At 40.2% G+C, this 25348-nt stretch overlaps 2 protein-coding genes across 2 annotated transcripts in view; both read right to left on the minus strand.

Annotated features, from left to right (window-relative positions):
• The window catches only part of LOC144039769 (apolipoprotein B-100-like), a 46336-nt gene extending 43813 nt beyond the window's left edge, over window positions 1-2523 (minus strand). The window contains 5 exon segments of the mRNA XM_077553419.1: window positions 603-750; window positions 1167-1312; window positions 1400-1512; window positions 2187-2231; window positions 2357-2523. Coding sequence (XP_077409545.1) covers window positions 603-750; window positions 1167-1312; window positions 1400-1512; window positions 2187-2231; window positions 2357-2411 — 507 coding nt within the window. The 5' untranslated portion in view covers window positions 2412-2523.
• Window positions 2524-5275: 2752 nt separating this feature from the next.
• Window positions 5276-24870, minus strand: apobb.1 (apolipoprotein Bb, tandem duplicate 1). The gene is made up of 29 exons (XM_077552120.1): window positions 24830-24870; window positions 22226-22405; window positions 20731-20763; window positions 20534-20646; window positions 19970-20115; window positions 19739-19886; window positions 19500-19652; window positions 19293-19417; window positions 19125-19210; window positions 18599-19043; window positions 18396-18510; window positions 18138-18284; window positions 17343-17554; window positions 17055-17250; window positions 16806-16982; window positions 16525-16728; window positions 16280-16447; window positions 15997-16202; window positions 15734-15916; window positions 15131-15261; window positions 14835-15045; window positions 14583-14755; window positions 14249-14409; window positions 14060-14169; window positions 13607-13980; window positions 7304-13306; window positions 7110-7215; window positions 6526-6712; window positions 5276-6443 (listed from the first exon to the last, which is right to left on the minus strand). Exons 2-29 carry the CDS (start codon window positions 22278-22280, stop codon window positions 5463-5465), a joined length of 11349 nt encoding a protein of 3782 aa, XP_077408246.1. The 5' UTR covers window positions 22281-22405; window positions 24830-24870; the 3' UTR covers window positions 5276-5462.
• Window positions 24871-25348: the final 478 nt, after the last annotated feature.

Raw genomic sequence — 25348 nt, forward strand, 5'->3', positions numbered from 1 at the left:
GACAGGTGGCTGATGTTGATTGGCTACACTTTTATGGCTCATAGTGACACAATGACTGGGCTTTTATTTTTATTTTTTAATCCAATTTGCTGAGGACATTCCCTCCAAACCAAATTGCTTTCATGACTTTCCCTCGCTTAGCCAGGGTAGCATATCCAGTACGAAGAGACTCTTTTTTTTTTTACGGCATTCTGTTAGTTAAATGGTGTTGGCCGCATTATTTATTTATTTAAAAAACAGCAGGACACTGAACAATACAATAATAATATTGTCCATGTTGTTCAAAACATTAAATCTGCACACGAGTTTTAAGAGCTGGAATGGTAAACATGTTTTCAGATTCTACTCAAATCAGATTGCCAAATCAATACGTCAGATTAAAACCTTATTACATGAGCAAGCGATGCCCTGGGAGAGATAAACTTATCTAGGACTTTGCCCCGCTGGGTGACGTGGGAACACGAAGTGACCCATGTGCGTTTATCAGCTATGACTGTTCCAGATTATCTAGTCATTGCGCAATGTGTTTATCGTTGGATGGCTCTTTGCCGCAAATAGAATCACACTTAAAAAAACAAACAAACAAAAAAAAGCTCTCTCACCATTTTGTTGTTTTTCTCTTCTTCTATTACGGGAACAAGGAGAGACGACACAATTCCTCTCTTGATGTTCAAGATGTTGACCGGCTCGTCCTCCTCGGGGAAGAGTTTCACGTCAGTGTGTCGCTCAACTGTGACCTTTAGTGGGTTCCTGATGACATGGATGGATCGTCAGTTACAACCTCATTTGACCTTACGTAATAATAATATTAGAAATAATAGTCATTTTAATCATATCGGAACTTTAAAAAACAGTCTGTAGAAGTAGAAATGATTTTAAAATAGCCACATATTTTCTGGATGTTTTATCTCCTCAGGCAAGTCAAAGAGCCATGATGGAAAGTGCGCTAAGAACTTTGGAAAAACCAGAAGGGCTGTAAGCTAGCTCTTTAGCGATTAAAAGTTAGCAATGGATCTTAGAGTCAAACCCATACATGCTTTAAATGTTTTCTGTAAAGTCTTAAACTAAAAGCCAATGTATTGATGTTGATGCAATATCATCTGTTCCATGGATAGAATAGTTTTTAGTTTGAAAAGTCCGCTTTAAAGATGGGCAAGTCGACTTACTTGGCCATGGCAGCTTTGAAAGCCTGATCTCCGGCAGCGGGACGGTACAGCGCATTCCCGTCGTCATCCACGGCAAAGATCTCGCTCAGAGAGCATTTTGTGGTGCGCAGGACGAAGCTGCAGGTCTGAGGGACTTCGAGCTCAACCTGCGTAGAATACAAACCACTGTTTAGTCACATTTTCCTTTCTTCATGGTCGGGACGGACTGTATTGGTTTAGGCCGCGAGACGTACTTGACAGGAGACTTTAGGGCCACTTTTGTTGTTGGTGGCTCCGGGAACGCCATTGAAGGTCTCAGCCTCATAGTCGTACACAAAACGCCTGAAGTTCTTAAACCTTTTAGCCACTGAAATGTTTTAAAGATCAGTTAGACGTGAGCCCTATTTTGCTTTTATAAACTAAATTACAGCAACGTATGAGGTCCAATACAAAACCTGTATCAAAATTTGCCTTAATGTGCTAATTTATTAACATCTTAAAAAAAAAAACATACTGTCATTTCTTAAAAACAAAACAGTTGCTTTGAATTTAACAATAGGGCTGCTTGATTATGGAAAAAATAATAATCACGACTATTTTGACAATAATTGAAATCACAATTATTCAACGATGATTTATTTTTTGGTACAAAACAAGAAAATGTTTAATCATTTAAAAATATTAACACCAATTTAAAAAATAGAAGCACTCTTAATTATGTAATTTCCTTTTGGACCAAACTGAATTTATAATAATATATATTTATAATAAATTATATTATTATAATAATTATTATTATATATTATTTATTTATTTATGTTGGCAAAAAGTAGAAGTTGGATTGCACTGTGCAGTAGGATGATCATTTATTTTTTGGTACAAAACAGGAAAGTCTTTACACTTTTAAAAAAATTAAGACAAATTAAAAAAAATAGAAACACTATAATTATTAATTATGTAAGTTCCTTTTGGACCAAAAAGAATTCATAATAATTATATATATATATTTATATATAAAAGGAAATAAAATGGGCAACTTACAAAAGCATGATGGAGATTGTTCAGCCGTACTTCCTACATCTTGTTCTGGAATGAATAGCCACAAAAATAATGCATTTACTCAATTGAGGATGACAATATCATTTCCACGTCAACATAAATAAAATACATCCTCCATACATTTAAATGTCTTCAAACTTAATAGTACTTACGGGCTAGGGCGTAAGTGCCCAGTAGCAACAGAAGGCAAATCCTGGTACGTCCCATGTCGGGCTCAGCACCTGAAAGCCTTGCGATAAAAAGAGTCCTCCTCTTTCACTGAAGACTAAACCTTGTCCTTAATTCTAAAGCTTTTATATGTCTGCCGTCTAACTGGACATGACTAGCGGGACTTGTAAATTTGTTACCCCGGTTCCAAAGTCTGAGCAGTCCTTGTGGCAGGCCAAAGGTCAAACAAACTAAGACATGATGTCAGCACTGGGTGGAGGTGGTCATTGTGATCATGCTGAATATTCGGATTTGGTTACTTTTGGGGACAGCAAGACAGATTTTTGACATGAGTAAAAGGTTGGGCCGTACATAAATAATGTAGTTGTGGCAATCTTCATAATAAGTTTGCGGGTTTTCTGCTTTCAAATCACATAAGAAAATACAGTGTATAAACTATTTTGACTGGTATTTAATATTGTTAGCCACTGTAACTTTATGCACAGTTTGAACATGAACATAGTAAAAACCTTCACTTAAAATTATTCCATTAAAATGTATTTCACCAAAACAGAAATTGTACCTAATTCTCCCCCCAAAACAAACCATTCTTCAAGATTAAGGTCTAAAAAAGTTAAATACAACTGAACTGTATTAGGCAGTTCTTTCGCATACCACTAGAGGGATTTCGCGTACCACCAGTGATACTATACCACACTTCGTGAGAAACGTTGCTTTAAAAAAGACACGACAAGGCAACCTTTGATCTTTTGGCTGAACGATATGAATCATACTAGTCAAGAAAAGTTGACTCATCTGCTGCTAATGTTAGTGTGTCGTGTTTGGAGGGTTGAGGACCCAAATGCAGGAAGTGGGGAGGCAGGATGTCATAAAGAAGGGATTTATTTCCATAAGAAAAAATAAAAGGCAAACAAGGAACTTGGAGTCGCAACTATTCAACTAACAAAAGACCGAAAGCAGATGCAAAGTAACAAACAAAACACACTAGGCCGACTCGGACAAAAGAGCAGACAAGTGACCAAAACTGAGGAATGCAAATTGCACAGGGAAGGAAGGACGGAACTAAATAGAAGCAAACTAACGAGACAATGACAAACACCTGGACATAAGACAAGTGTCAGAGGCTGCTGATTGGAAGACACAAGGGGACCCGGGGTGACGAGCACAATGACAACACCGACACGTGACAACTAAGACCTTAACAAACAAAACAGATGACAGACGACAAAACAACAAAACTAACCAAACACACATACTGCTTTACAGCAGTTTTTAAAATTAATCTACTCTTATTTCTGATTTCCATACTATATATCTATCTATCTATCTATCTATCTATCTATCTATCTATCTATATATATATATATATATATATATATATATTGTATTCCGTAAATATAAAATACAATACAATGATTGAACAATCACAGGTTTGCAGTATCTCAATCATTTCATGGAAATGTTTATTTCTATAAAATAAATAAATGAAATTCATATGGATTGAGTGAAATGTTTAATGATTTTATTACAAATATAAATAAAAAAAATTGCAAGAAATTAGAATATTATTTTTGAAATTATTTAAAAAAAAATATTTATTGAAATTGAAATTAAGTTAGGGGTTGGAACTGTATTTAATTGATTGTGTATGGGTTTTTACTTTGCATAGAACTGTCCAAATAAACTTTTCTACAACATTCAAATTTATTGATGCACCATTTTGTAATTATGAAGTTTCATGTGAGTACCAATTGTTTTTACTCCGAACAAATAATGATCCACAATTAAATAAAACGACTCATTTAATAGTTGATGAGCTTTTTTATTTGTATTTACAAATGACAAAAACCATTACGTGAAACAATGCTCATAAACAGAATTGATCCAATTATTTTTCCCAGTCATGTCAGAAGTTTTGTGACATTTTCAAGTTTCAACACCACAGCAGCATCTGCTACCATGTACCTGTTCTGTGTGAAATTGATTGAGACAAATGATTATTGCATTGAAAATCTGCACCTCATCATACTGAGAATACTTTTTATAAAGTATTTTGGTTTAAGACCAATGATGACTAAGCAACATAACCAGTCAATCCATAAGCTGTTGTCTCACCTTTCCCCTACTTAGAAAAGCCATAAAAGGAGTTGCATTCAAGATAACCTAATCAGACAGAGTTGAGTTGCACAACAGTAAATGAAAACAACATTACTGTACTCTACATGATACATCATGTAATTTATTGCAATTTAATTCGTAGACTCCCAAGCTGTGGCTTTATGATTATTTACATTTCCTTTGTTTTATTTGTGTTTAGAATTGCATGGCGGGCTGGAGTAGATGGTCTCAAGGGGCCATACAGTTTTTGGTCTATGGTTCCCCATCGCAGGCTAGATGCTCACTAGCAGGCCTGTCCAGTCAGTCCAATGTGGCGTAGTGTTTTCTTGGTGATGTCCCAAATGCCATCAGATCCTAAAGAAGGTCTTGTTTGAGGTCCTTTGAAATTGCTGACTTCGCTTTTTTTTTTATGATCATCCTATGTTTCAGACTGAGGGCAATTGATGGTCATTTCATATCACCTTCTCTCACCAAGACTTTTGCTGATGGTTTTGGAACCCATTCCAGCCTTGTGCAGGTCTACAATTTTGTCTCTGACTGTTTGACAGAGCTTTAGTCTTGCCCATGGAGATCATTAATTAATATGTGTGATTTAAATGCTCTATAATCTAATGCAGATTGAATTGTCAGGTCATACTAAACAAGGATCTCGTTCAAATGTGTAGATGAAAGAGATTCATTTTGTTTCCTGAATAAGTATACATTTGGTGCTATAATATAATATAATAAAATATACAACAATTTTAATGTTTTTGTTTCATGGACAAAACATTGGACGTTGATGGTTTCATTTTAATATACTTTATTGACAAATGTCATTTATTGCATGAGTATGTAAAGTGGTACATGCATAGCAGATTAAACAAAAATCATTTAAGCCTGTTATACATTTGATGTCATAAATATGGTTAGCAATCTAATTGGTAATACTCCTTTCCAAACAGGTGGGAGTGTTTTTATTCAGTTGGTTCCTCAGTGTTGGAAAGTAAAGGGGAGGTCAATCTCAAGCATGTCATTTGTGACTTTCACCTGTGAAGCTTGTGTCAGGCGCTCCAAAACGGTGGCGTTGACTTGGTCGACTACCTGAATGAGCTTGTCAATAACGGACTCATGTGCATTGTTGAGTTGCTCCATATCAAGGGCAGAGATCTTGTCAACAACAACCATTATGGCTTTCGCAACACTGCGATAGATGTCATTGATTTGGAGGAACACTTCATCTAAATAGTCAGACTTGATCGAGTCAACAAACTGCTGAGATTTGTCAACAATAGCTGTTAGGGTCTGACTCATTTTTACCAGAACTGTGTCGAAACTTTCCATATTCTTCACATAGGCCACTAATCTATTGATGATATCCTTAGTATATGTTTTCACACTTTCGAAGATCTGCCCCACAATAGCTACATCGCCAATTGGCATGGAGACTTTCATGGTGCTGATTTTCTCCATAAATGAGTCATAGAAGATCTCCACGTTCTGATAAATAATCTGGACGATGTTCTCCAAAGTCGTAGCAATGCTGGTGGTCATCTTCTTCAGGACCTCAGGGAGGGTGGTCATTTCCGCAGACCACGGCAGTTTGAACCTCGTCTCCCTCAGGAGCGTGACGGTAGCGTCCAAAACAACCTGGATGTTTTTCTGGTACTGGACAACGGTGTTTTGAAAGAAGACTGACAGCTGGCTCATCTGGACGTCGTAGTTGATGGCGGTATTATAGGCATCGCTGATGCGTTTGACGACAACATTCTTCACCGTCTCCATGTTGCTCGTGATCTGGTACTTGCGAAGGAACTCCGCGTAGGCCGAGATGATGGAAGGGAGTCGCAGCTTCAGTTCAGAGAGCATCATTTTGGGTGCTTCTGTGTTGTAGACAATCTGGAGGTTCATCTTATTTGCATCCTTGGACGATGATTTGATGACAAAGATGTCGACATCAGCATCTGGAGCAGACTGCCGTGAAGAACACACCAAAAAAATTACTTAAGCAATCTTGAGCAAAACTAAATTTGAAAAAAAGTGTTAGTCAACTCACAGGATAACGACCGTAAACTCTTGCACTCATCTGAGATGGGACCTTGCCATTCATCTGCAAGCCCAGAAAACCAATAGATGGAGCCGATAGTGAGGCGCTAAGAACATCTCTGCGAGCAGCATAGCGAAGGTTGACATCAGTGAAAGTTGGGCTGGTGATGTCCACATTGAGGGTCTGGCGAGAAACGCTGAAAGAGAAAACATTTGTATCTGTTTCCGTTTTGCAGCAAATGGCATTGGAATAAAACTAAGTTTCATCATTAGCCGCGTTTCTGTTGAAAAAGAGCAACAAGAGCTCGTTGCAACATGGCCCAGGCTGATCTCTTATACTCTGCTGCCACCTTCTGGCTGTTTTTTGTAATAACTACCATTGCTTTGAGACACCTTTTTATGTCAGAAGCTGCATCAAAACCTTCTATGTGCTCTTGCATTAAGAAAAACAAAAAAAAACGAATAAATACGTTTTTGGGAGTGAAGGACAATGTTTTTTTTTTTGTTTTGTTTTTTGTTTTTACAAAAAAACGCATTTACACGTTTTTGGGGATTGAATGAGAAGGAAATATGCAAACAAAGAGGTCATCTTACCTTGTGCTCTGGTCAATGACATGGTTGGCATCCATGTTGAGGTCAGCATGTGTCAGGGCGAGCTTGTTAACCATGTTCGCGTTCTCAAAGTCTACTGTTGAAGAAGCTATTGGGCAAAAGGATTTGCGTAAGTCAGTACTTGAAAATATTGCAGTAGATTACATGATTACGCGAAAGGAATATCATCAACTCACCATCCATGTCGTAATCCAAGATGACAAAAGTGGAGGTGGCAGAGGATTTAAGTGTACCTTTGAATACGGGAGCATTTCCCTCCAGGAGTACATCGACATTTGAGGTGTACAGTGGACTGATGAACTTTCCGTTCGTGGAGATCTTCTGCTTGGCGACTGTTACATCGGCCACAGTTTTGTCCAAGATGGTGAAATCACCCAGGGTGCTTGGCTGTGACAGATTAATCTCGATATCAGCAGTCAAGGAAGAGACCGGGGCGATATCAACGGTAGCCTGGGCAAAATGCTTCCCATTGGTGTTGAAATCGAACAGGATGAGCTCATTGTTACTTGTATGCTTAAGCATAACGTAGACTTGACTTAGGGAGGCTTGCAAAGACAGACTATCAATGAAATCAAAGTTGATCACTTTGGTGGTGCCGTGGTTAAGCTTGACATCAGCGATGACCTTGGAGGTGGAGCGAAGGCCATTATTCAGGGACAGGTTAACATCACTATCCAGGACTCCGAGTAGCGTCACACCAAGCACTGTGCCGTCCATGTTCGCCTTGGTGGAGGCCTCAATGGAAATGTCTTCGGTGGTTCCATCCAGCTTCAGGCTGCAGTCAGTGTTTGCTTTTCCAACAGCCATGAAAATAGGGATGTTGAAATCACCCTTGATGTTAAAAGTCGAGTGAGCCTTGGCTTTGGTGTCCGCCACCAGCTGCTGGTTCAATTCCAAGCTCAGTATAGGAAGAGTGATTCTTGCTGCAGAGGCCACAGAGGTAGCAGCTTCCAGAGTCTCAGTACTCACACTGAAGGTGCTGTCATGAGTGCCTTCAATGTGACGATTTTCCAGGGATAAGGAATTGGCTAACTTGATTCCTCTTTTGGTGGTCAGGCTGGTGGTGCCATCAAGTTTGGCTTTCAAGCTGTCGTACTCAGAGGCAGTTGTAGCTCCCAGACGGAATACAAGATCATCTGATGCAGACAGTCCAGTGTTGACATTCACATTGATGACAGTAGACTTAAAGGATAGCTCTGTAATCAGGTCACCCACAGGTGGAATCTCGATCAGGTTCATTATAACAGCGATGGGAGCAGCCTGCTTTTTCTGATAAACAATCTTGGCATCTAGATCGACATTCTGTTCAGTAGAAATCATGAAGTCCTCCAGTCCCGTCAGCTCGTACAAGTTCACATCACTTATTTCTGGGGTACGGATGCCAACAAAGGTGATTTCAATAACAGGAATGCTAATGGGTTGTTTGAGGAAGTCAAGATTGACATTACCATCCATTGCCATAAAGACGCCAGCCTCATTTTTGTTGTTGTCAACAGTGAAGCTGTAGGTCATCGCATTCTGATTAAGACGGGCAGCATAAATTGCGTTCACCTTCTGGTTGTTGGGCGTCAGAGCAGCGGAATAATCGTTCTGCAAATCAATCTTAGTAGGTGCTCCAAAGATTGAAACCCTGCCATTTAATTTGTTTTGGAAGTCAGCGCTAAAGTCGAAAGGAACGGCAAGAATGTTAATTCCGTTGGAGAGGAGTCCTCCAACTGATCCGGTCAATTCTGTGTCATGGCTTGCTTTAAGCTCAGCCTTCATGTTACTAAGGTCGACATTTCCAGAGGCCGAAACCACACTGCTCTTAATGAAGGGGGCCTTCACCTCATTGAGGACACTAAATTTGTAGAGCAAAGGTTGAGCGTCAGCTGTTACTTGCTGTTTCATCGTCAATGTTTTTGAGTCTGTGTTGGCAGAGGTAGTCAGTGAGACACGCCTTGGACTGAGTAACACATTCAGGTGGCTGACGTGGTTGCCCTCCTGAGCAACAGACTTGCCGACATTGTCAACAGTCAAAGTGAGGGTGTAGCCGTCTTGGCGGATGATCGCTTTCTGGTTCATGGTGGCATCACTTTTGACGCTGACGATTGGAAGGTCTACAAGGTGTTTGTAGTTTGTCTCAAGAGAAGCAGCCATTCCTCCTTCCATTGCGATAAAAGCAAGGTTGGTAAGATCAGCATTGTAAATCGGAGTATTAACTTTCACTGCAGTCTTTGCTTGGGCCTGGCCAGAGAGACCGTAGAGCGATAGAGAGGCTTGGTGATCAACGACAAGATCGAGATGGTTGATCTTGAGGGTCTCTGCAAGCACAACGCGGCTCATTTTAGGAAGAGCAATTTGAGCGGTTGAGTCGACTTTGTAATTAAGGATTCCAAAGCTGGGAGATTTGCCTTGAGAAGTCACGATGGCTTTGAATTGGGGTGTCGATACGATCTCGGTAGCGTTTTGGAGCTCAGCAGATGTCTTGACAGTGTAGATGGGAGAATTAAATCGGATCTCACCGGAGAGTTTGCCAAAGCAAGGGACAATAATATCACTTGGGATAGTTGGAAAGCTTATCTCAGGAACCGAAAGAGACTTAACAAGTTTATCTACAGGGAAGTGTGGGATAGTTGGGAAGGAGATCTCAGGAAGAGTAATTTCTGAGAAGTTGATCTCAGGCATGGAAGGGAAGTAGTTCAGTGTGATGTCTCCAAAGAAAGCATCAATGTCAATTATTTTGAAATTGAAATTCAAGATCCAATCAATAACTTGGATGATTCTCTGCTTGATGTCATCAACGGAAATGGTGGTGGCTTTGATAGTATGGAAGCCCAGGATGGTGAACTCAGGGATATCCAATTGTGTGGGGATTGCCGTCTGAAGTTTATTCATGTTGAACTTCATGGATGGAACCGCAAGGTCAGTGAGCGGAACAGTGAAAGATGGAATATTCAGCTCACACTTTTTCAGTTCACTTGCCAGCGCATCAAAGATTTGCTGAATCTCACTGATGATTTTTTGCTCAGGGAACATTAATTTGAATTCATTAAGCACACCATTGATTAAAACAGTGACCACTTCCAGAACGTCCTCGTAGTTCTCGGTAACTGACTCCACGAATGAGGCAAGCTCACGTTTGATGTCGGTATTTGTCAATTCTTCTTTGATGTATTCAAAGAGTGTCTTAAAATCCCCAAAGAAAGCTTGGTCCATCAGTTCCTTTACAGATGTAACAATTTCTGCAACTCTGGTTTGTCTCAGACGATCCAAAAAGTCTTTAGCAGAGGTTAAGACAACATTAGAGAAATCTTTTGCTGCTTCAAGTTTCTCGGGAATTTCAAGAGCCCTGATCAGATCATTAACGTAAGTAGTGCAATCTGCTATGATTTTATTAACATAATCCACAAACTCGTTATAATCCATTGATGTCATCTCCTGCATGATATACTTATTAACGTACCTGAGGTGTTGGATCATATCCTTAACTTCAGCGAATTTCATGTAGTCAATAAGTACCTGGAAGATTTGCTGGAATTTGGTAGGAATGTCTGCATCCCTGACCAGCTTTGCAGCAGTGTTGATGGTTTCCTCAATTCTAAACTGCTTGATGACCTCTACCAGCTTTTCCAATATCACTTGTACCTTTTTGTCGGCTTCAAACTTTAAAATGAACTCCCAAATCTTGGCAGATATTGCGTTGATTTCGTCAAAGATGTTGAGTTCCAGGATCAGTTGCCTGATATTTTCTGTGATCTTACTGAATATTTCAATCGGAATCTCACTTGTAAAAGTCTTGATGGAACGGCTGATGTCAATGCTTTTAATGATCGCTTTCAGTTCAGTGACAATGTCGACGAAATCATAATTGTCAACTGAACTTTTCATGGTATTCAGGAAATCATTCAGCTCATCCATGATTGAGTATTCCTTGTCAATATGATGCAGGAATGCCAAACTTGTGTCTCTTAATTGTCCCAAGTCAATCTGCTGGATCATCATCTTCACAGTATCGATAAGATACACAACCATTCCCTTGATGTCATACTTCTCATTAATGGCATTTGCTACTTCCTGGATCTTTGACGCGATAGTTTCAGGCAGGTTGCTATCAACAATCATCTTCTTAACCATGGCATGGTATTGTTGAAAGTAAAAGGTGACATCAGTAGTTATTTTGTCCAAATACACCCTCAGTTTTTCCAAAACAGCATCCACATCATCCATGGAAATCTGATATTGTGGGGCAATATCACTTAAGTACTCTTTCAACTGAATGACTTTGCCTTCGATGTTAAGTTGAGCAACCAACTCGCCAACACGCTGAGGAAGTGCCACGAGTTTTTCCCCGATCTCCTCATTCCTGATGAAATCCTGAACAATTTCTGCAACACCGACAATTGCATCCTTGATGCTTTCCAAGAAGAAAGGCACGCTTTCCGTCAGAGGGAACTCAAAGATGTGACAGTTTGTGTTCTTGTCGTACTTGAGGAAACCGGAGAAACCAAATTCCTGGTTGTCTGTGGATTCGGTGTTGATGATGTTTGTGAGGACATTAGCAGAAATGCCCATGCCAGTTCCCTCAGCGGTGTTGTAGACACTCATGTCTTGATTAAAGGCATGATTATTGATTTTCGATTTAAGACTAACACTGGCCTTCTGTTCATTAGTAGAAAGAACAGCATCCATCTTATTGTCCAATGTGGTCTCCAGGGAAATGCCGTTGTCTAGCACCTGGCTAACTGAGGCTCGGCATTCATGTGAGCTAGCAAACGCCAAGGGTTGTGCGTGCAGGAGGAACTTGCCATAGAGCTGTGCGCTGTGCTTTCCGTACAACACGTAGTCTCCGTCAGCGTTGAAGATGGCGTCGAGGTTGAAATTGAAAGGAACGATGCTGGAACGGAGGGTATGATCGAAGCGCACAAGCCGCGAGTTAAAGCGAGCGTCATTGGTGAACTTGGCAGCAAGACCAATAATCTCAAGCTCTGAGTTATGGCTCATGTAGGTTCCCAAAAGATTTCCAGTTGTGCTGCACTTTGCGTTTGCAGTCGTGCCAGCGTAGGTAATCTGATAGATGTGCTTGAGCTCTGTCTTATCATAGGTTGCTTTCAGGCTTCCGGTCAGGTCTATCTTGCCGGAACCTGCGTGCAACTGAGCCTCATTAATGACGCTGGTGGAAAGAAGCTTCAGGTTGTTGTTGACCTTGGCAGATGCTGTGTAGGGTGCCAGGTCAATGGCGGCATCGTGTTTATAAGAGGCGTACTCACTGGCCTGGGCTTTAGCCTTAGAGTTGAAGGTGATTTTAGAAAGTGTTATGGTTAGATCGTTGCCATTATCAAAGGTGAAGTCAAACATTGCAGCCTTGTTAATCGTGGACAGAGTTGCTTTAGTAGTGTCCAGCCTAGCATTGAAGGTGTTTTCCAGAGACAGTGGACTCTGAAGAGTGTTTGTTCCACTTGTGACCAAACCGTCTTTGTCCAGTCTTAGGCTGGCTTTGTGCGTGGCAGTGTTCTGTAGAATCTTAATTAAGGCATCACTGCTTACAGTCAGACCAGTGACATCAAGAGAGGAAGTTAGCAGAGAATAGATTTGATCTTCGGAGCGGTCTGTATTTGTTTCCACTCTCAGAGCAATTTTGCCTGCTCCGGCAGTGGCTTCAGCCTTGTTTTGGATTTGCATACCAAGAGCAAGTGCGCTTGAATGGCACTTGAGTGACAGTTTGTTGTCTGTGAAGGAAAGCTCAGCAGTATGCGTCAAGGTGTCTTCGAAGGCATTGGTGTTAGAAACAACCACCAAGTCACCATCAACAAGTGTTGCTGTGACTCTGTTTTTAGCCTTAACAATAGTTGAGTCCAATTCAACCAAAGAATCCATCTTTGCATTTGGTTTGAATGGAATAACATAGAACGTCTGAGTTGAAACAGTCTTGGCATAGAGGGGTCCAGCCTTGAACGTTCCCTTAACGTTGCTATCAACAGAGATTTTCTCAGTGTTGATTCCAGTCAGAGAGTTGTAATCGATGTCAACATTGAGGCTAAATGGGCTTGTGGCTTGAATCTTGCCTTGTGATTGCACGTTAATCTTGTCGGTGATGGTTGCATCTTCGACAAAACTGATACTGGCTTCCATGAACTTGTGGGAGAAAGAGCCTTTCAACTGGGCCTTCAGTGAATCAGTGGTGGCCAACATTCCAGAGCCTAAATGAAAGAAACATAAAGCGTCATTACAGTCTAATACAGAGGTGGGCATCGAGGGCCGGAGTCCTGCAGGTTTTGCATGTTGCCCTTCTCCAACACAGCTGATATATGATCAGCTCATAAGCAAGCTCTGCATAAGCCTGATAACGATCATGTTGATTGGAATCAGCTTGTGTTGGAAGTGAGAAACCTCCAAAACCTGCAGGACTCCGGCCCTCGAGGACCGAGATTGCCCACCTCTGGTCTAATATAATAGTCAATGCTCAGTTAAAACAAAAAAGAGTCACATATTAGTAATACCTTCAATCTTAGCTGAGAGGATTTCAAATGGCGAGGTTCCTTTGACATCAAACTTGGCAGAGTAACTTGGCGCTTCCACAACATCTTTGCCGGCTGCCATTGAGGCCTCGATATCATAGAGGTTGCTCTTCATCTCTGTTGATACTTCAGCTTTGCCAAAAAGAGGAACAGTGAAAGTGAAGCTCTCAGGGACAAAGAGCTCGGGGATCGGATACTCCGTAGAGACGATCTCCACTCCAAATTCGGGCAGAGATAGGTGAGGTGTTGTTAAAACTGGAGGGAAGTTGAAGTCCTTAGTTGACTTTCCCCCAAGAGGGAGTGGGACGGTGAAGGTGAAGCGATCTTTGTTGAAGTAGTACACAGCCTTTGTTTCACTGTTAAATGTACAAAAGTTAAACATAAATGTTTTTGAGAAACCCAATAACCCTTTAATATGACCCATTTCAAACTTACGTGTTTAGGAACAATGTCTCTGGCAGAGAAATCTCAGGCATATCTGGAACTCTGAAGTTCTGAAGGTATGGGATCTCAGCACCGTACTTCTCCATGTAGTTGTTTGTCGCCTGACACAGACAATAATAGAAGCTGTTTCACTCTGACACAAATAAAAAGCACATTAGCAATAACAGTTGGATCTCATACCTCCCCAAACTTCTTGAAGATGTGAGCGACCTTCATGTCAGTCTGTCCCACCTGCGTGTCAAGAAGTTGCTGTGTGTACGTCTCAACCACATCAGCAAATGGTCCAAAGGTGACATCGGTGTTCATGTCTGATTTGAACTCAACCTCAACCTTGCTGTCATCTGGATAATGGAGAACAAATGGAAACTTTTTAGGCCATGCAGAAATGTTTCGCTTTTACCTTAACACATTCACTGCCATAGATGGCTATAGACGTCAAATATAAAAAAAAATTCTGGACTGGCAGTAATGTTAAAGAGAAAGCACTAGTATGTAGATGGAAAAAATATATTACCGTATTTCATTGCGATCTCCTGCTTGGACGCAGCATCCATGACCTTCACTTCACTCTTCAGCTTCAATTCCAGTTCGTCCTCTCGCTTCATGTTAGCTGTGACTGAGGCATCAACGTTAAGTGCGGGGACCAGAAGCTGAATTTGGAGCATACCTTTCTTCATCACTTCAAGACTGAAAGAAACACCATAGTCAGAATTTACAATATGTGATATAACTTTTTTGGTCCTCCATGAGAAGCTTGATTTCTTACTTGGCTCGACCAACTAGAGAAAGCTGAGGGATGTTTTTGTTCAGAAGATCCAAATAGATGGAATGGGTTCCTTTGCCTTTGGTATTTCCATCAACAACACCCAGTCTCAATCCTGCTTCCACGTCATAGTCAGGAATCTGGAGGTCAGCTGTGACCATGTGCTTCCTTCTGTTGTATTTCATGATTGCTTTGGCCTCCATGGGATCTGCACCTGTAGTTGTACAACCAACCCCATGATGTCACTCCACTGAGTTTCAGATCCACTTTAGTGTATTATCATCTTTAGCGTGATGTACCTTCAGCTCTCAGAACCAACTTCACAGAGTCGACCTTTTGCCTGCCATCATCTCCCTCCTTAAGCAGCTCATAGGCAAGAGTGGCAGTGTACTCAGTGACGTCACCGGTAGGATGGAGCTCCAGTGCAAATCTACGAAAAGTCATAATATCATTTAATCATCTGTTTTTAACTCATTCACTGCCATTGATGGCGATAGACTTTAAAAATTCATTTGAACTATTTCTATTAGTTTAACATTTTTTTCCTCCTTTTGTTAACTAGAGTGAGACATTTTTTATTGTACATTTAGAACAGATATAAAATTTGTGATTAATCGTGAGTTAACTAGTGAAGTCATGCAATTAATTACAATTAAAAATTGTAATCGCCTGACGCCCCTAATTTTCAATAATCTTTTTTTAAATCGCAAGGCGATTAATTTTTTTATCATAATTAATTACATGACTTCAACAATTAACTCACGATTAATCACAAATTTTAAAAAAGTGGAAAACTAATAGAAATAGTTAAAATTAATTTTTGACGTCTATAGCCAAAAATAGCAGTGAATGAATTAAATAATCTGTTTTGAAAAATGTAGCTGTTCTATGTGTTTTCTCACTTGCTGTCACCGGTGAAGGGGAAGTAGGGGGCTGTCTCTTGAGCGAACGCATCAATGTACTGAAGAGCAGTGCAGTATTTCAGCCCAGCAAAGAAGGGGGCGCATTCACTAACATCAACTTTGTTTGGCACTGCTGGGGTGATCGACACAATCCTTAGGTCAGTCACTGCCACCAGGGTGTTTCTAAATTTAAAACACAAAGAAGGAGTTTAAAAAAAAATCACTTCCAACCTTGGCACACGGATATTTTTTTTTTATCTTACGTCATTTTGATAAGCTTGGTTGGGCTCTTTGGAGCAGGGATGGTCAGCTTGACATGGTCACGTCCCATCGAGATCTTGGCCTGGAGGCCGCTCTCGTGGAAAATGCTGGAGTGCATCTCCAATCCGGTGTTGAGATATTCGGGAATGTAGGCTCCAACATGGGTGGTAAACTCAATGCCAGCGGAGGGCATAAAAGCAACTTCACTCTGTCGGAGAAACACAAAAGATGTACAGTAGTTTGAACATGTGACTTATGGTTAAAAGACATTCAGCAAATAATTACCATGTCACGGGCAATCTTTAGTCCAGCCTTGATCCCAGGGGTGAAGGTTCCAGACAATGTAATTTTCAGAGGCACACCAGTGACAGTGGGCAAGAAAAAGTCATTGTCCATGAAGATGTAGTGGGCAAAGATGGTGTTGTCAGCCTTAGTCATAAGTCCCTTCAAGAGCTGTGCAAATAAATACAAGTTCGATTTGAATCACATTTTGTAAACTGTTCTCCTCAAGCCACGTTTTCTTTCCTTACATCAGCGGGGAACATCCTGAACATGCTCTCAAACATCAAGGCAGCAGAGTACGCCATAGCTCCAAAATCACCGGTCTTCAGATATCCCAGCTCATTTCCGAACAATCTCAGATACATCATCGCCTCTGGGGACTTTGAAGTCTCCAGTTTTCTCATCAGCATGTTGAGGTTCTGTCCAACTTCTTTGATGAAATTCTGAGAGACCTAAAAACAGATGCGTAGATGAAGTATTAATTGTATGATACAACTAAAGTAGAGTTGTTTTCAGCCAATTCAAATACCTGTCTCTTGAAGTCAGCATTCTTCAAACCAGGAATGAAGCGCTGTACAATCTCTCTGACTGCAAGCATGTTATCGGAGACAAAGTAGATGGTCTTCAAGGCGGTGTCAGGGAAGAATCCATTGTCACCGAACAATGCTTCGACTGTTGGCTCAAATCCTTTACCCTCAATACCAATCTATAATGGTACAAGTCACACGTTACCTTTCTCAAAATTTACTCTGACAGCGTTTCTTTTCTGATCATTTACCTCCATCATGTCAATGTCAAAGCCAAATGCCTTAAGAGTCATTTCCAGCATGGCTTCTTTGGGGAGGTAGCTGATGTTCTCAAAGATCATGTTTCCCTCTACAGATCCCATCCGGTAGTTACGAGAGAACTTGGTGGGGTCCATGATGGGTCCAATCTCATTGTCCTGGATGGCGTCACGAATCTTTTGTCTGAGTCTTGGCAAGAAAACGAAGATACAATTCAAACTCTAATTTTATCGATTTGGTGGTACTCTGACAAAATGAATATGCAGCAGCTTGTCACTTACTCTTCAGTTTTTGGCTCATTTGAAGACAAAATGTTGGTCATGTGGGACACCACAAAGCTCTTGAATTGGGAATCATTCTCAGTGCGCAAGGCAGTGGCCAAACGCACCAACTCACTTGGCAGGGGGTTCTTTATCATCACAAGGTATGCAGCAATTCTCTTTTGCAGGGGGCTGCCACTGTCCAAAAGGACCTGGATGAGAATGTCTCTTCCCTGTGACCAAACGATTGATTCAATTAGCAAGCATTATAAAGAAGTATTCCAACCATCCTTTTATAGCTTGTTGAGAGTCTTCTGCCTAGATTTAGTCATAACTGTTTTAATTTACTTATTTCCTCAGTAGAACTTTTATCTGTGGATGTGTCTTTGTAAGTGCTGTCGCAATTTCTGCTCATGTCATCATGTCTAAAGGACCTCGTCTGTTTCCACATCAATGGGCCAGTGTCTGGGGTTGAACTGAATGCGTATTGGATGATATGCTGTAAAAGTGTAAAAAGTCTCATCTACTTCCGGCTGTCGTCATGTGTATTGAACTCAGGGCTGGGGGCTGTTTTCTGAGGGTTTTTCAAGATAGTATAAGAATGCTGTGAGTCCGCTGTAGCTACACACTTGCGAGAGGAACTGCAGCCATTTGTCTGTAAACTTGCTTGTGTCCAGAATATTCTGTAAAATAAATCCTTCGAAGGACCTGTTCACCGATCTCCAGTCTGTATTCAGAAAATCAACATTCTCTCTACCCGAACAACAACGAACACGCGGAAGACAAAGATAGTCTTCTAACAAGCTCTAAACTTGCCTCATCTGAGATGGGAGTCAGCCGGTAAACCTGGATGGCAGCTTGCTGCACTGCCAGGGAAGCTTCTGGTTGGTTCACGCACTGCAGCACTGAAGCTCTGAGTGCAGGACTAGCAGGCACAATAGCAGGAGCCATATTCCCAATAACCTAGACCCACACAGATCAAAATTACGTTTATTGTACAGAAGAAAAACAGCCTCTGGATAATAGTCCCTTAAGCCATATAACTGAATTAGAACATTTTGCAGAATAACATACCCTCAAAGTAAGGAAAGCGTTTTCTTGGTCACCAGCACAGTCACCCAAATGACCTGCCATGAACTCAGCAACAGAGTGAATCTCAGGGATTGGTTTTCCTTCGCTTTTGTAAAACCTGCGATGAAGAAATGTAGGTTTTAGAGCCTTTGAATCACGTCGGACAGTTAACAGTATATATCTCTAACAAAGCTAACATAGCTCACCTCTTGACTACATTGCTCAGGCCATACATGATGGGTTTGCTGGGCTTGTACTTGACCATTTCAAGCATATCATTGATCAGTAGGGCAGAAGGATTTGAAACAAGTCCCAATGCAAAAACTGTGGCGTCGACTTCAACCGCAGTGGTTTCGAAGCCACGAAGGATCTGCATGATGGCACTGCTGCACTCTGGAGTTCCGCACTGGGCGAGAACTTGGTAGGTCAGGACACGGGATACAACGAGAGCCTCTGGAATGGCGCTGCTCAGGGTTTCGATCTTCATTCCGCGGACCATGGTGACGATCTGATGGAAGAGGGGGGCCCTTTTCTCGCCCTCGGTCTCAAGCAGATTGGCCAGTTCGCTCAGCATATCCAGATAAGCGTCTTTATCCTGGAAAGATGTCTTGTGCTCAACGGTGTCCATATGAAGACCCTTGGCATTATCACCTGTGACACACAAGTGTGGAAATCAGTGGTTTTGCTTTGGAGATGGAAATGAAAGTATTTTAGATTAAATTCTGGATTTACCATGATCAAAGACTCTATCATTGGAAGTAGAAACTTGCACCAGGGTCAGTTCTTGCTTTCCGACATTTGTAACTCCATATTCGCCCCTGAAATTGCATGGCACTTCTTTAGTATCTGGACTAAGCTCCGACAATATGGAGCCAAGCCATTAGCAAAATTCAGATTTACTTGTGGGAGAATGGGATCAGGATGTGCTTCTCTGTGCACGACCCAAAGGTCATGTGTTTCTTCTCGTTGTCAAACTTGTAGTTGCAGGTCTGTGAGCTTCTGATGAGCTTGGAAAGAGGGTATTGCTGAAGACAAACAAAATGAAATGAGTTGGCTAATGCTTATTTGACATTAAGAAAGTGCTTCCTTCAGTTTTTTTTGTCTTACCATGCCAGAGATGAGTGCCAGGGGGCTGGTAAAGTCTCTTACTGGGACAAATCTATCACATGCGGACAGGTCCCTTTCCAGGCTGATGTCAGTTGCAATGTCTTCTCTAGCGTTGATGGTGTTGTAGGTCTTGCACATACCGTGGATTGTTGGCTAAAATTCAAGAGGCGTTGTTATTTTAATTGAGGAAATAAAATACTGTTGTTGCTTTTGGAGACTGACAAAGGAAATTACTGTACCATATTGTTGTTCTTGTCCTGTTCCATCAGAGGCACAGCCAGGGCTGAGATGATACCCCTCTTGATGTTCAGGGTGGTTGTTGTCTCACCTTCCTCGGGGTACAGTTTCACATCGTAGACACCCTCAACTACAACCTTCAGAGGATATCTAAAAGACAGAGGAAATGCGTTGACTGACTTATTTTTGTACGACCCATTAGCTGTTAATTAGTTCATTTAAGTATGTGGTACCTTTCCATTTCGGCAGCAAAGGCATTCGAGCTGGGGGCAGCACCGAATATGGGGTTGTTATCTGAGTCAACGTCAACCACTTCACTCAGGGTGCAGCCGGTGGTACGTACGATGAAACTGCAAGTCTGTGGAACTTCGATTTCAACCTGTGAGAGAAGACTCATGTCAACGATATATCATAGCTTCACCCTTGGCACATTTACCCGTTATTATAACCCTAACCCAGCAGCTCTTCAATGTATTTGTTAGCGTTTTACTGCAAATCAGTCAGGTATGTGGTTGTTTGTGTTTTCTTTTTACGTTTACAAAAAAAAAGCAGCGATGGCAAATCCAGGTCCAGAAAGTAAAAACCCTGCCACCGTTTGGCTTAAGCCCCTGATGCTCGCTAGCTAGCTAGCTTCCTAGCAGGTGAACGAGCACCATGGGAGCTAGCTAGGGAACTAGCTAGCTAGCACCTGGGACTAAAGGCAAACTGTGGCAGGGTTTTTACTTTCTGGACCTGGATTTGCCATCTCTGCAAAAAAGCTACTTATCAAGAAAGAAACTGGACTGGGCTGTTCATACCTTGCATGTTGCCCTGGGTCCGTTCTTGAGGGACGAGGCTCCATTGACGGCATTCAGAGATTCAGCTACGTATTGGTATTCGTACTTGTGCAGGGTCTTGTACCGTTTGGCCACTAAAGGAAAACATTACATCACCTTGGTAAGACATTCATTGTTATTGTGTGATACATTTTTTCATTAATTGACTTGGAACTTACGCAGGCAAGTAGGCTGATCTCCATCTTGTGCAACTTTGAAAAAGAAAGCGAATAATTGTTTATTTAGGTTGAAAGAAAAATTGCGTTAAAAAGGCATTTTCTATTCATGTGGGTCTCACATATCGGCAAAATTAATATAGACTGTAAGGTAAGTATTGTTTTTATAAACAATGTTCAAATAAAATATTTATGTCAGGATTTTTCCTATTTCAAAACTTTTTTTTTAATCGAAACTCAAATAAAAAGCTATGTTGGTTGTTTTTCCACTACAAACAAAAAATCACAAAATTTGGACATCACTAGACAGATCATTTCAACTCAATTCAAACTTTTAGAGATCATTGAGAGGACATAAAAGCGAAACAAAACACAAACAGAGCAGACATTACTAAAAATTTACATTATTCCTGGAAGATGCAGATGAGAAATTGAAAGCTGTTTTAATGAATTCACTCAGTCTGAGAAACAACTTTATGGTGGTACGTCAAGATTTTGTTAATGAAAATGAGCTGGTGCATATCTCTATTGTACAGATAAGGGTACCTATTCCACTTTCTGATACACAGTAAAGTGCAAAGATCGGTTGGAGTAGCTGTCTCTAGCAGATGTAAGAGCAGAGTCTAAAATCAAGCCGAGGGGTTTTAGTGCGGAGATAAAGACATGTCGATTGAGCAACGTTTCCCACATTACAGTGAGAATTTTTTTTCTCCAGTATAAATATTCTAAGTTTTTGCTTATTAGCAATATGAGAGACTATATTTAAAAAAATAAAAAATAGTTTGGCCCATCGCACACACTTAAACACATTTCAATGTATTTAAACAGACTTACGGTAAATGTATTAAAGCACATTAACATGCAGGTTGACAAGTTGAAGTGATTGTTGTACTGTATTGTCAGGCAGGCTGGAGGATTGTAATAGCAGAGTTGGATGTTTTGGAGGAGCAATATACTGTAAAACTGTATTGTCTACATAAAAACGAGTGTTATGTTCTGTTATGGAGGATAAAAGGTTTATGACGTAGAACGTGAACAGCACAGGACCAGATACCGCGCCTTGTGGAACACCTTTTGCAAATGGCAGAAAAGCCGATTGAGGTAAAAAGATTCACACATTGTTTTCGTCGGGATATAGATCATTTTAAAAGTTACAAGAGTCAAATAAAACATCTGTGTCAACAGTATCAAAACCTTGGTTAGGTAAAAAAAAATAAGTTTTATCCAAACACTTCCATAGACTTGACTTAACCCAAAAAAATCCTTTCCGGCAAAAATCTGAGGAAAAAAACCCTGCTATTTCCTTTTCCGCAAATGTGAAGTTATTAATGTAAAATGTCCTTAAATGTAAAGTTTGTCCAAAGAAATGCACCAAATCCACTCGGACACCCAAAGACTCCTCAGCATCAGGATGCTTAGATCAACACTAATCATACAAAAGTCACCAAGTAAAACTTTACAACAAAATGTTATAGAAATTGAAAATTTAAATACTCACCAGCCAAGGCGGATGTGCTGAGGATCAGCAGAAGGCAGAGCTTTGAGTCCCTCATGATGGGCCCGTAAAGCTCAATCCCTCCGGGGTTTGGCGAGTACTCAGACGAGACTGAGGTGTTCCAATCTTCCTGGGTCTTATATAGAGCAGTTACTGGGAGGAATGCTCAAAGTCCACCGTGACCTGCAGTGTGGAGGGACAAAGGCAAAAGGTTTTAAAGGATACTCATCGCTCAAAGCACAAGCTTACAACACTGATTTTCTGAAATCGTTACACAGAGGGGTCCTCACTCAAATGTTTGATCGTATCAAGACGGGTCAATGAGTTCAAGTTACGGCACTTTGTTGGTTTTCTAACTCAATGAGCTTGACCAAGATGGGCCAAGCTAGTCAAGTGGAGCTATTAACTTGGTTCTACTTGAAGTCAGACGTGAATTTGTGTTGGGGGCGTTTGGTTGAAATTTACATGTACTGTTGAATAATGTACTGGCTCATTATAAACAAATTCAATCAATTATAATATTGTTTGAATACAATTAAAAGGCATAGATGTCTTTTTTGGGCATTTATTTTGTTTTGCAAAAAAAAAAAAAAAAGCTCAATATTATGCCTATATTATCTCTCTCCTTTCTTTGCTGGTTTGTGCTGTAGCCGTTGTTATTCAGAAAACATCATAAGCGGAATTTTTTTTTATTATTATTATTTTTTTAACTGGACAAATGTGCACCAGAAAACAACAACTGGCGGCACAAATATTACAATAACACCTCGTAGCAAGCAACAGTCAAACCTATTCAATTTGATTAAATCCATTGAGAGCTAATATAGTTGTATAGTATGTAAAATGAAGCCTCATGAAGCCTCATGAAGCACTTTTACTATTTTTTTTACTCCTCTAGATGGTGCTCTTGGTTCAAATATAAAGGCTAGTGCAATGAAAATGTATTACATTTCCACTGCCTTTTTAAACCAATAGTGCCATCTAGAGGAGTCCAAAAATATCACAAGTGCTTCATGAGGCTTCATTTTCCCATCACTAGTGTAGTGTCATAATTATCACACATATACAATATAATTAAAACGATTTTCTCCTTTTTCTTGGTGCAGATCCAGTTAATTATTAAATCAATTGAGACATTGATTTTAGTCTTTTCAGATGAATAGTGGTTGAAAAATCTAAGTTGAGCTCCGATAATGATATAAAGTGGGCGGTTCTTTATTGTACTCAGCACTTTTTTTTGTGATTCATCAGCGTATCACGTTGCCAACTTGCATTTCCAAAATGGCCACACCCATAAAACCAAGCGTCACCTACCGCATAAAACATGGCTGAAAGTGAGGCTTGGGGATTGATTGAAGATGAGAAAGGTGTAATGTTATTTATCACCTTTCACAAAATATTTATAGATCTGATTGTTATTTGGATTTAGAGTTTGTTTCTTTTCTTTCGGGCAACCAAGATGATACTGAAGTGGAAATGAATTATTTACAGTTCCTCATGACCTAATATGAATATCTGATTTGATCTGAGTTCAAAATTGTCATATTTGGCAAAATGCCAAAATGTCAAGACAACCATAATTTCTGTTAAAAATAGTATCTGAAGGAAATAAATATTTCCATATAAATTATCGGGGCCCAGTATCCAAATACCATTTTCAGGATATTCTATCCTTGTGTTTCAAAATTTTGCTTGACTGGATCAAAAAAAAAAATCCTGATCCTCTTGCATTGAGATTTCCAAATCCATCCCGCCCCAGGAAAAAAAAGTACATAAAGAGGTTTCATTTATTAAGAATATCTCTTTACACTATTAATTCTGGGAAATGCAAGAGATACTTTATTTATTGATGAGTATATGTGAGACTAATACATGTGATCGCAGTCTAATCCTACCCCGAGGTGGGATTAATTTAATTATATTTTTCAGCATCAAATTGATCCAGATTTGGGACTGAACTTTTGAAAATAACCCAACACGGGCTCAAATCTGGATTAAAGGCAGGATTGGCTTTCCAAATCTGAATATGAATTTTCAAGGTCAAATGTGGTTTGAAAGACTCAATTTTGGAATCAGACCTGAGTTTAATGTAATCCTCCGGGATTATGTTTGAAATACTGGGCCCGGCCCCGGGTTCCAACCCCCTCAAATTTGATTGCAGTCATAAAATTTGTAATCAGCCTCCTACAAAATGACCATAAATAAATAAATAAAAATGGAGTAAACCCACTCAAGATCTCAGTGGCTCAACTCTGAATTACATCCATTTATTGTTGGCCCTGAAGTTTTTGCACATTTGCAAAGTCATTAAAGAAGATTGCAGTGTGGATGAGATCACTGATATGAAGTGTTCTCATTTGTGTGGCGCCAGTGACAAACATATAGTTCCTTAACACTGTAAAACAACCTTTATTTTCCTACTGGTTCTGTAAATGATACCTATTAAATTTTCAGATTAATTTTAATTTTTGTAAGGAATACAAAAAAATACAAAGCATATATATATATATATATATATATATATATATATACAACCAACATTTAACCATGCAGTCACATACGATTACAAAAGAAATACATCGAATTTTAGCACTGACAGTATTTTACCTTGCTCTGGTGTTGTTGCTTCCACTGCCACTAACCCAAAATGAAAACAGTCCCCCTAATTCAATACTAGGTAGATAATGAACTTTGATCTACAAATATTCAAAGGTTCCTATCGGTCTTTATTTGCTTTTCAAGCAAACATAAATAAACATTTTAACTCAAGGCTGCAATGTGTTTTTCATCCAACATTCAGCGCGAGGTTGCATTTTGATGGAAATTTGTTCGCAGCGTGGAAGCATATTTGTCATTTTGAAATGTTAACTCGAAGACACGGGTTTGTATTGATCGACACGTGCATGGTTTGGAGCCAAGGGGTTTGGGCTCGTGGGGGTTAGCCGTTGAACACTTGATGAGCTACACAGTGTGCAATTTGTGTCCATGATTCAATCAGGAACCCAATCACGCTATTGAGTTTCATGGTCATTAAACTCACCACAGTATAATTCTGCCATCCTACTCCTGCTGGGGTTTGAAATTCATGTAGCGCTTTTCCGCTTAACCAAAAGATTCATTTGGATT

The sequence above is a fragment of the Vanacampus margaritifer genome, chromosome 19 (genome assembly GCF_051991255.1).
Source record: "Vanacampus margaritifer isolate UIUO_Vmar chromosome 19, RoL_Vmar_1.0, whole genome shotgun sequence".
Classification (NCBI taxonomy): domain Eukaryota; kingdom Metazoa; phylum Chordata; class Actinopteri; order Syngnathiformes; family Syngnathidae; genus Vanacampus; species Vanacampus margaritifer.

Excerpts from the sequence above, each read along its gene's own strand:
- apobb.1 (XM_077552120.1), bottom strand. The coding sequence starts at position 22,280 with ATGAGGGACTCAAAGCTCTGCCTTCTGCTGATCCTCAGCACATCCGCC. Across the intron at positions 20,647-20,730 it reads AGATCAGCCTACTTGCCTGC|TGGCCAAACGGTACAAGACC; the intron begins GTAAGTTCCAAG and ends GTTTTCCTTTAG. Across the intron at positions 20,116-20,533 it reads GACCCAGGGCAACATGCAAG|GTTGAAATCGAAGTTCCACA; the intron begins GTATGAACAGCC and ends CTTCTCTCACAG.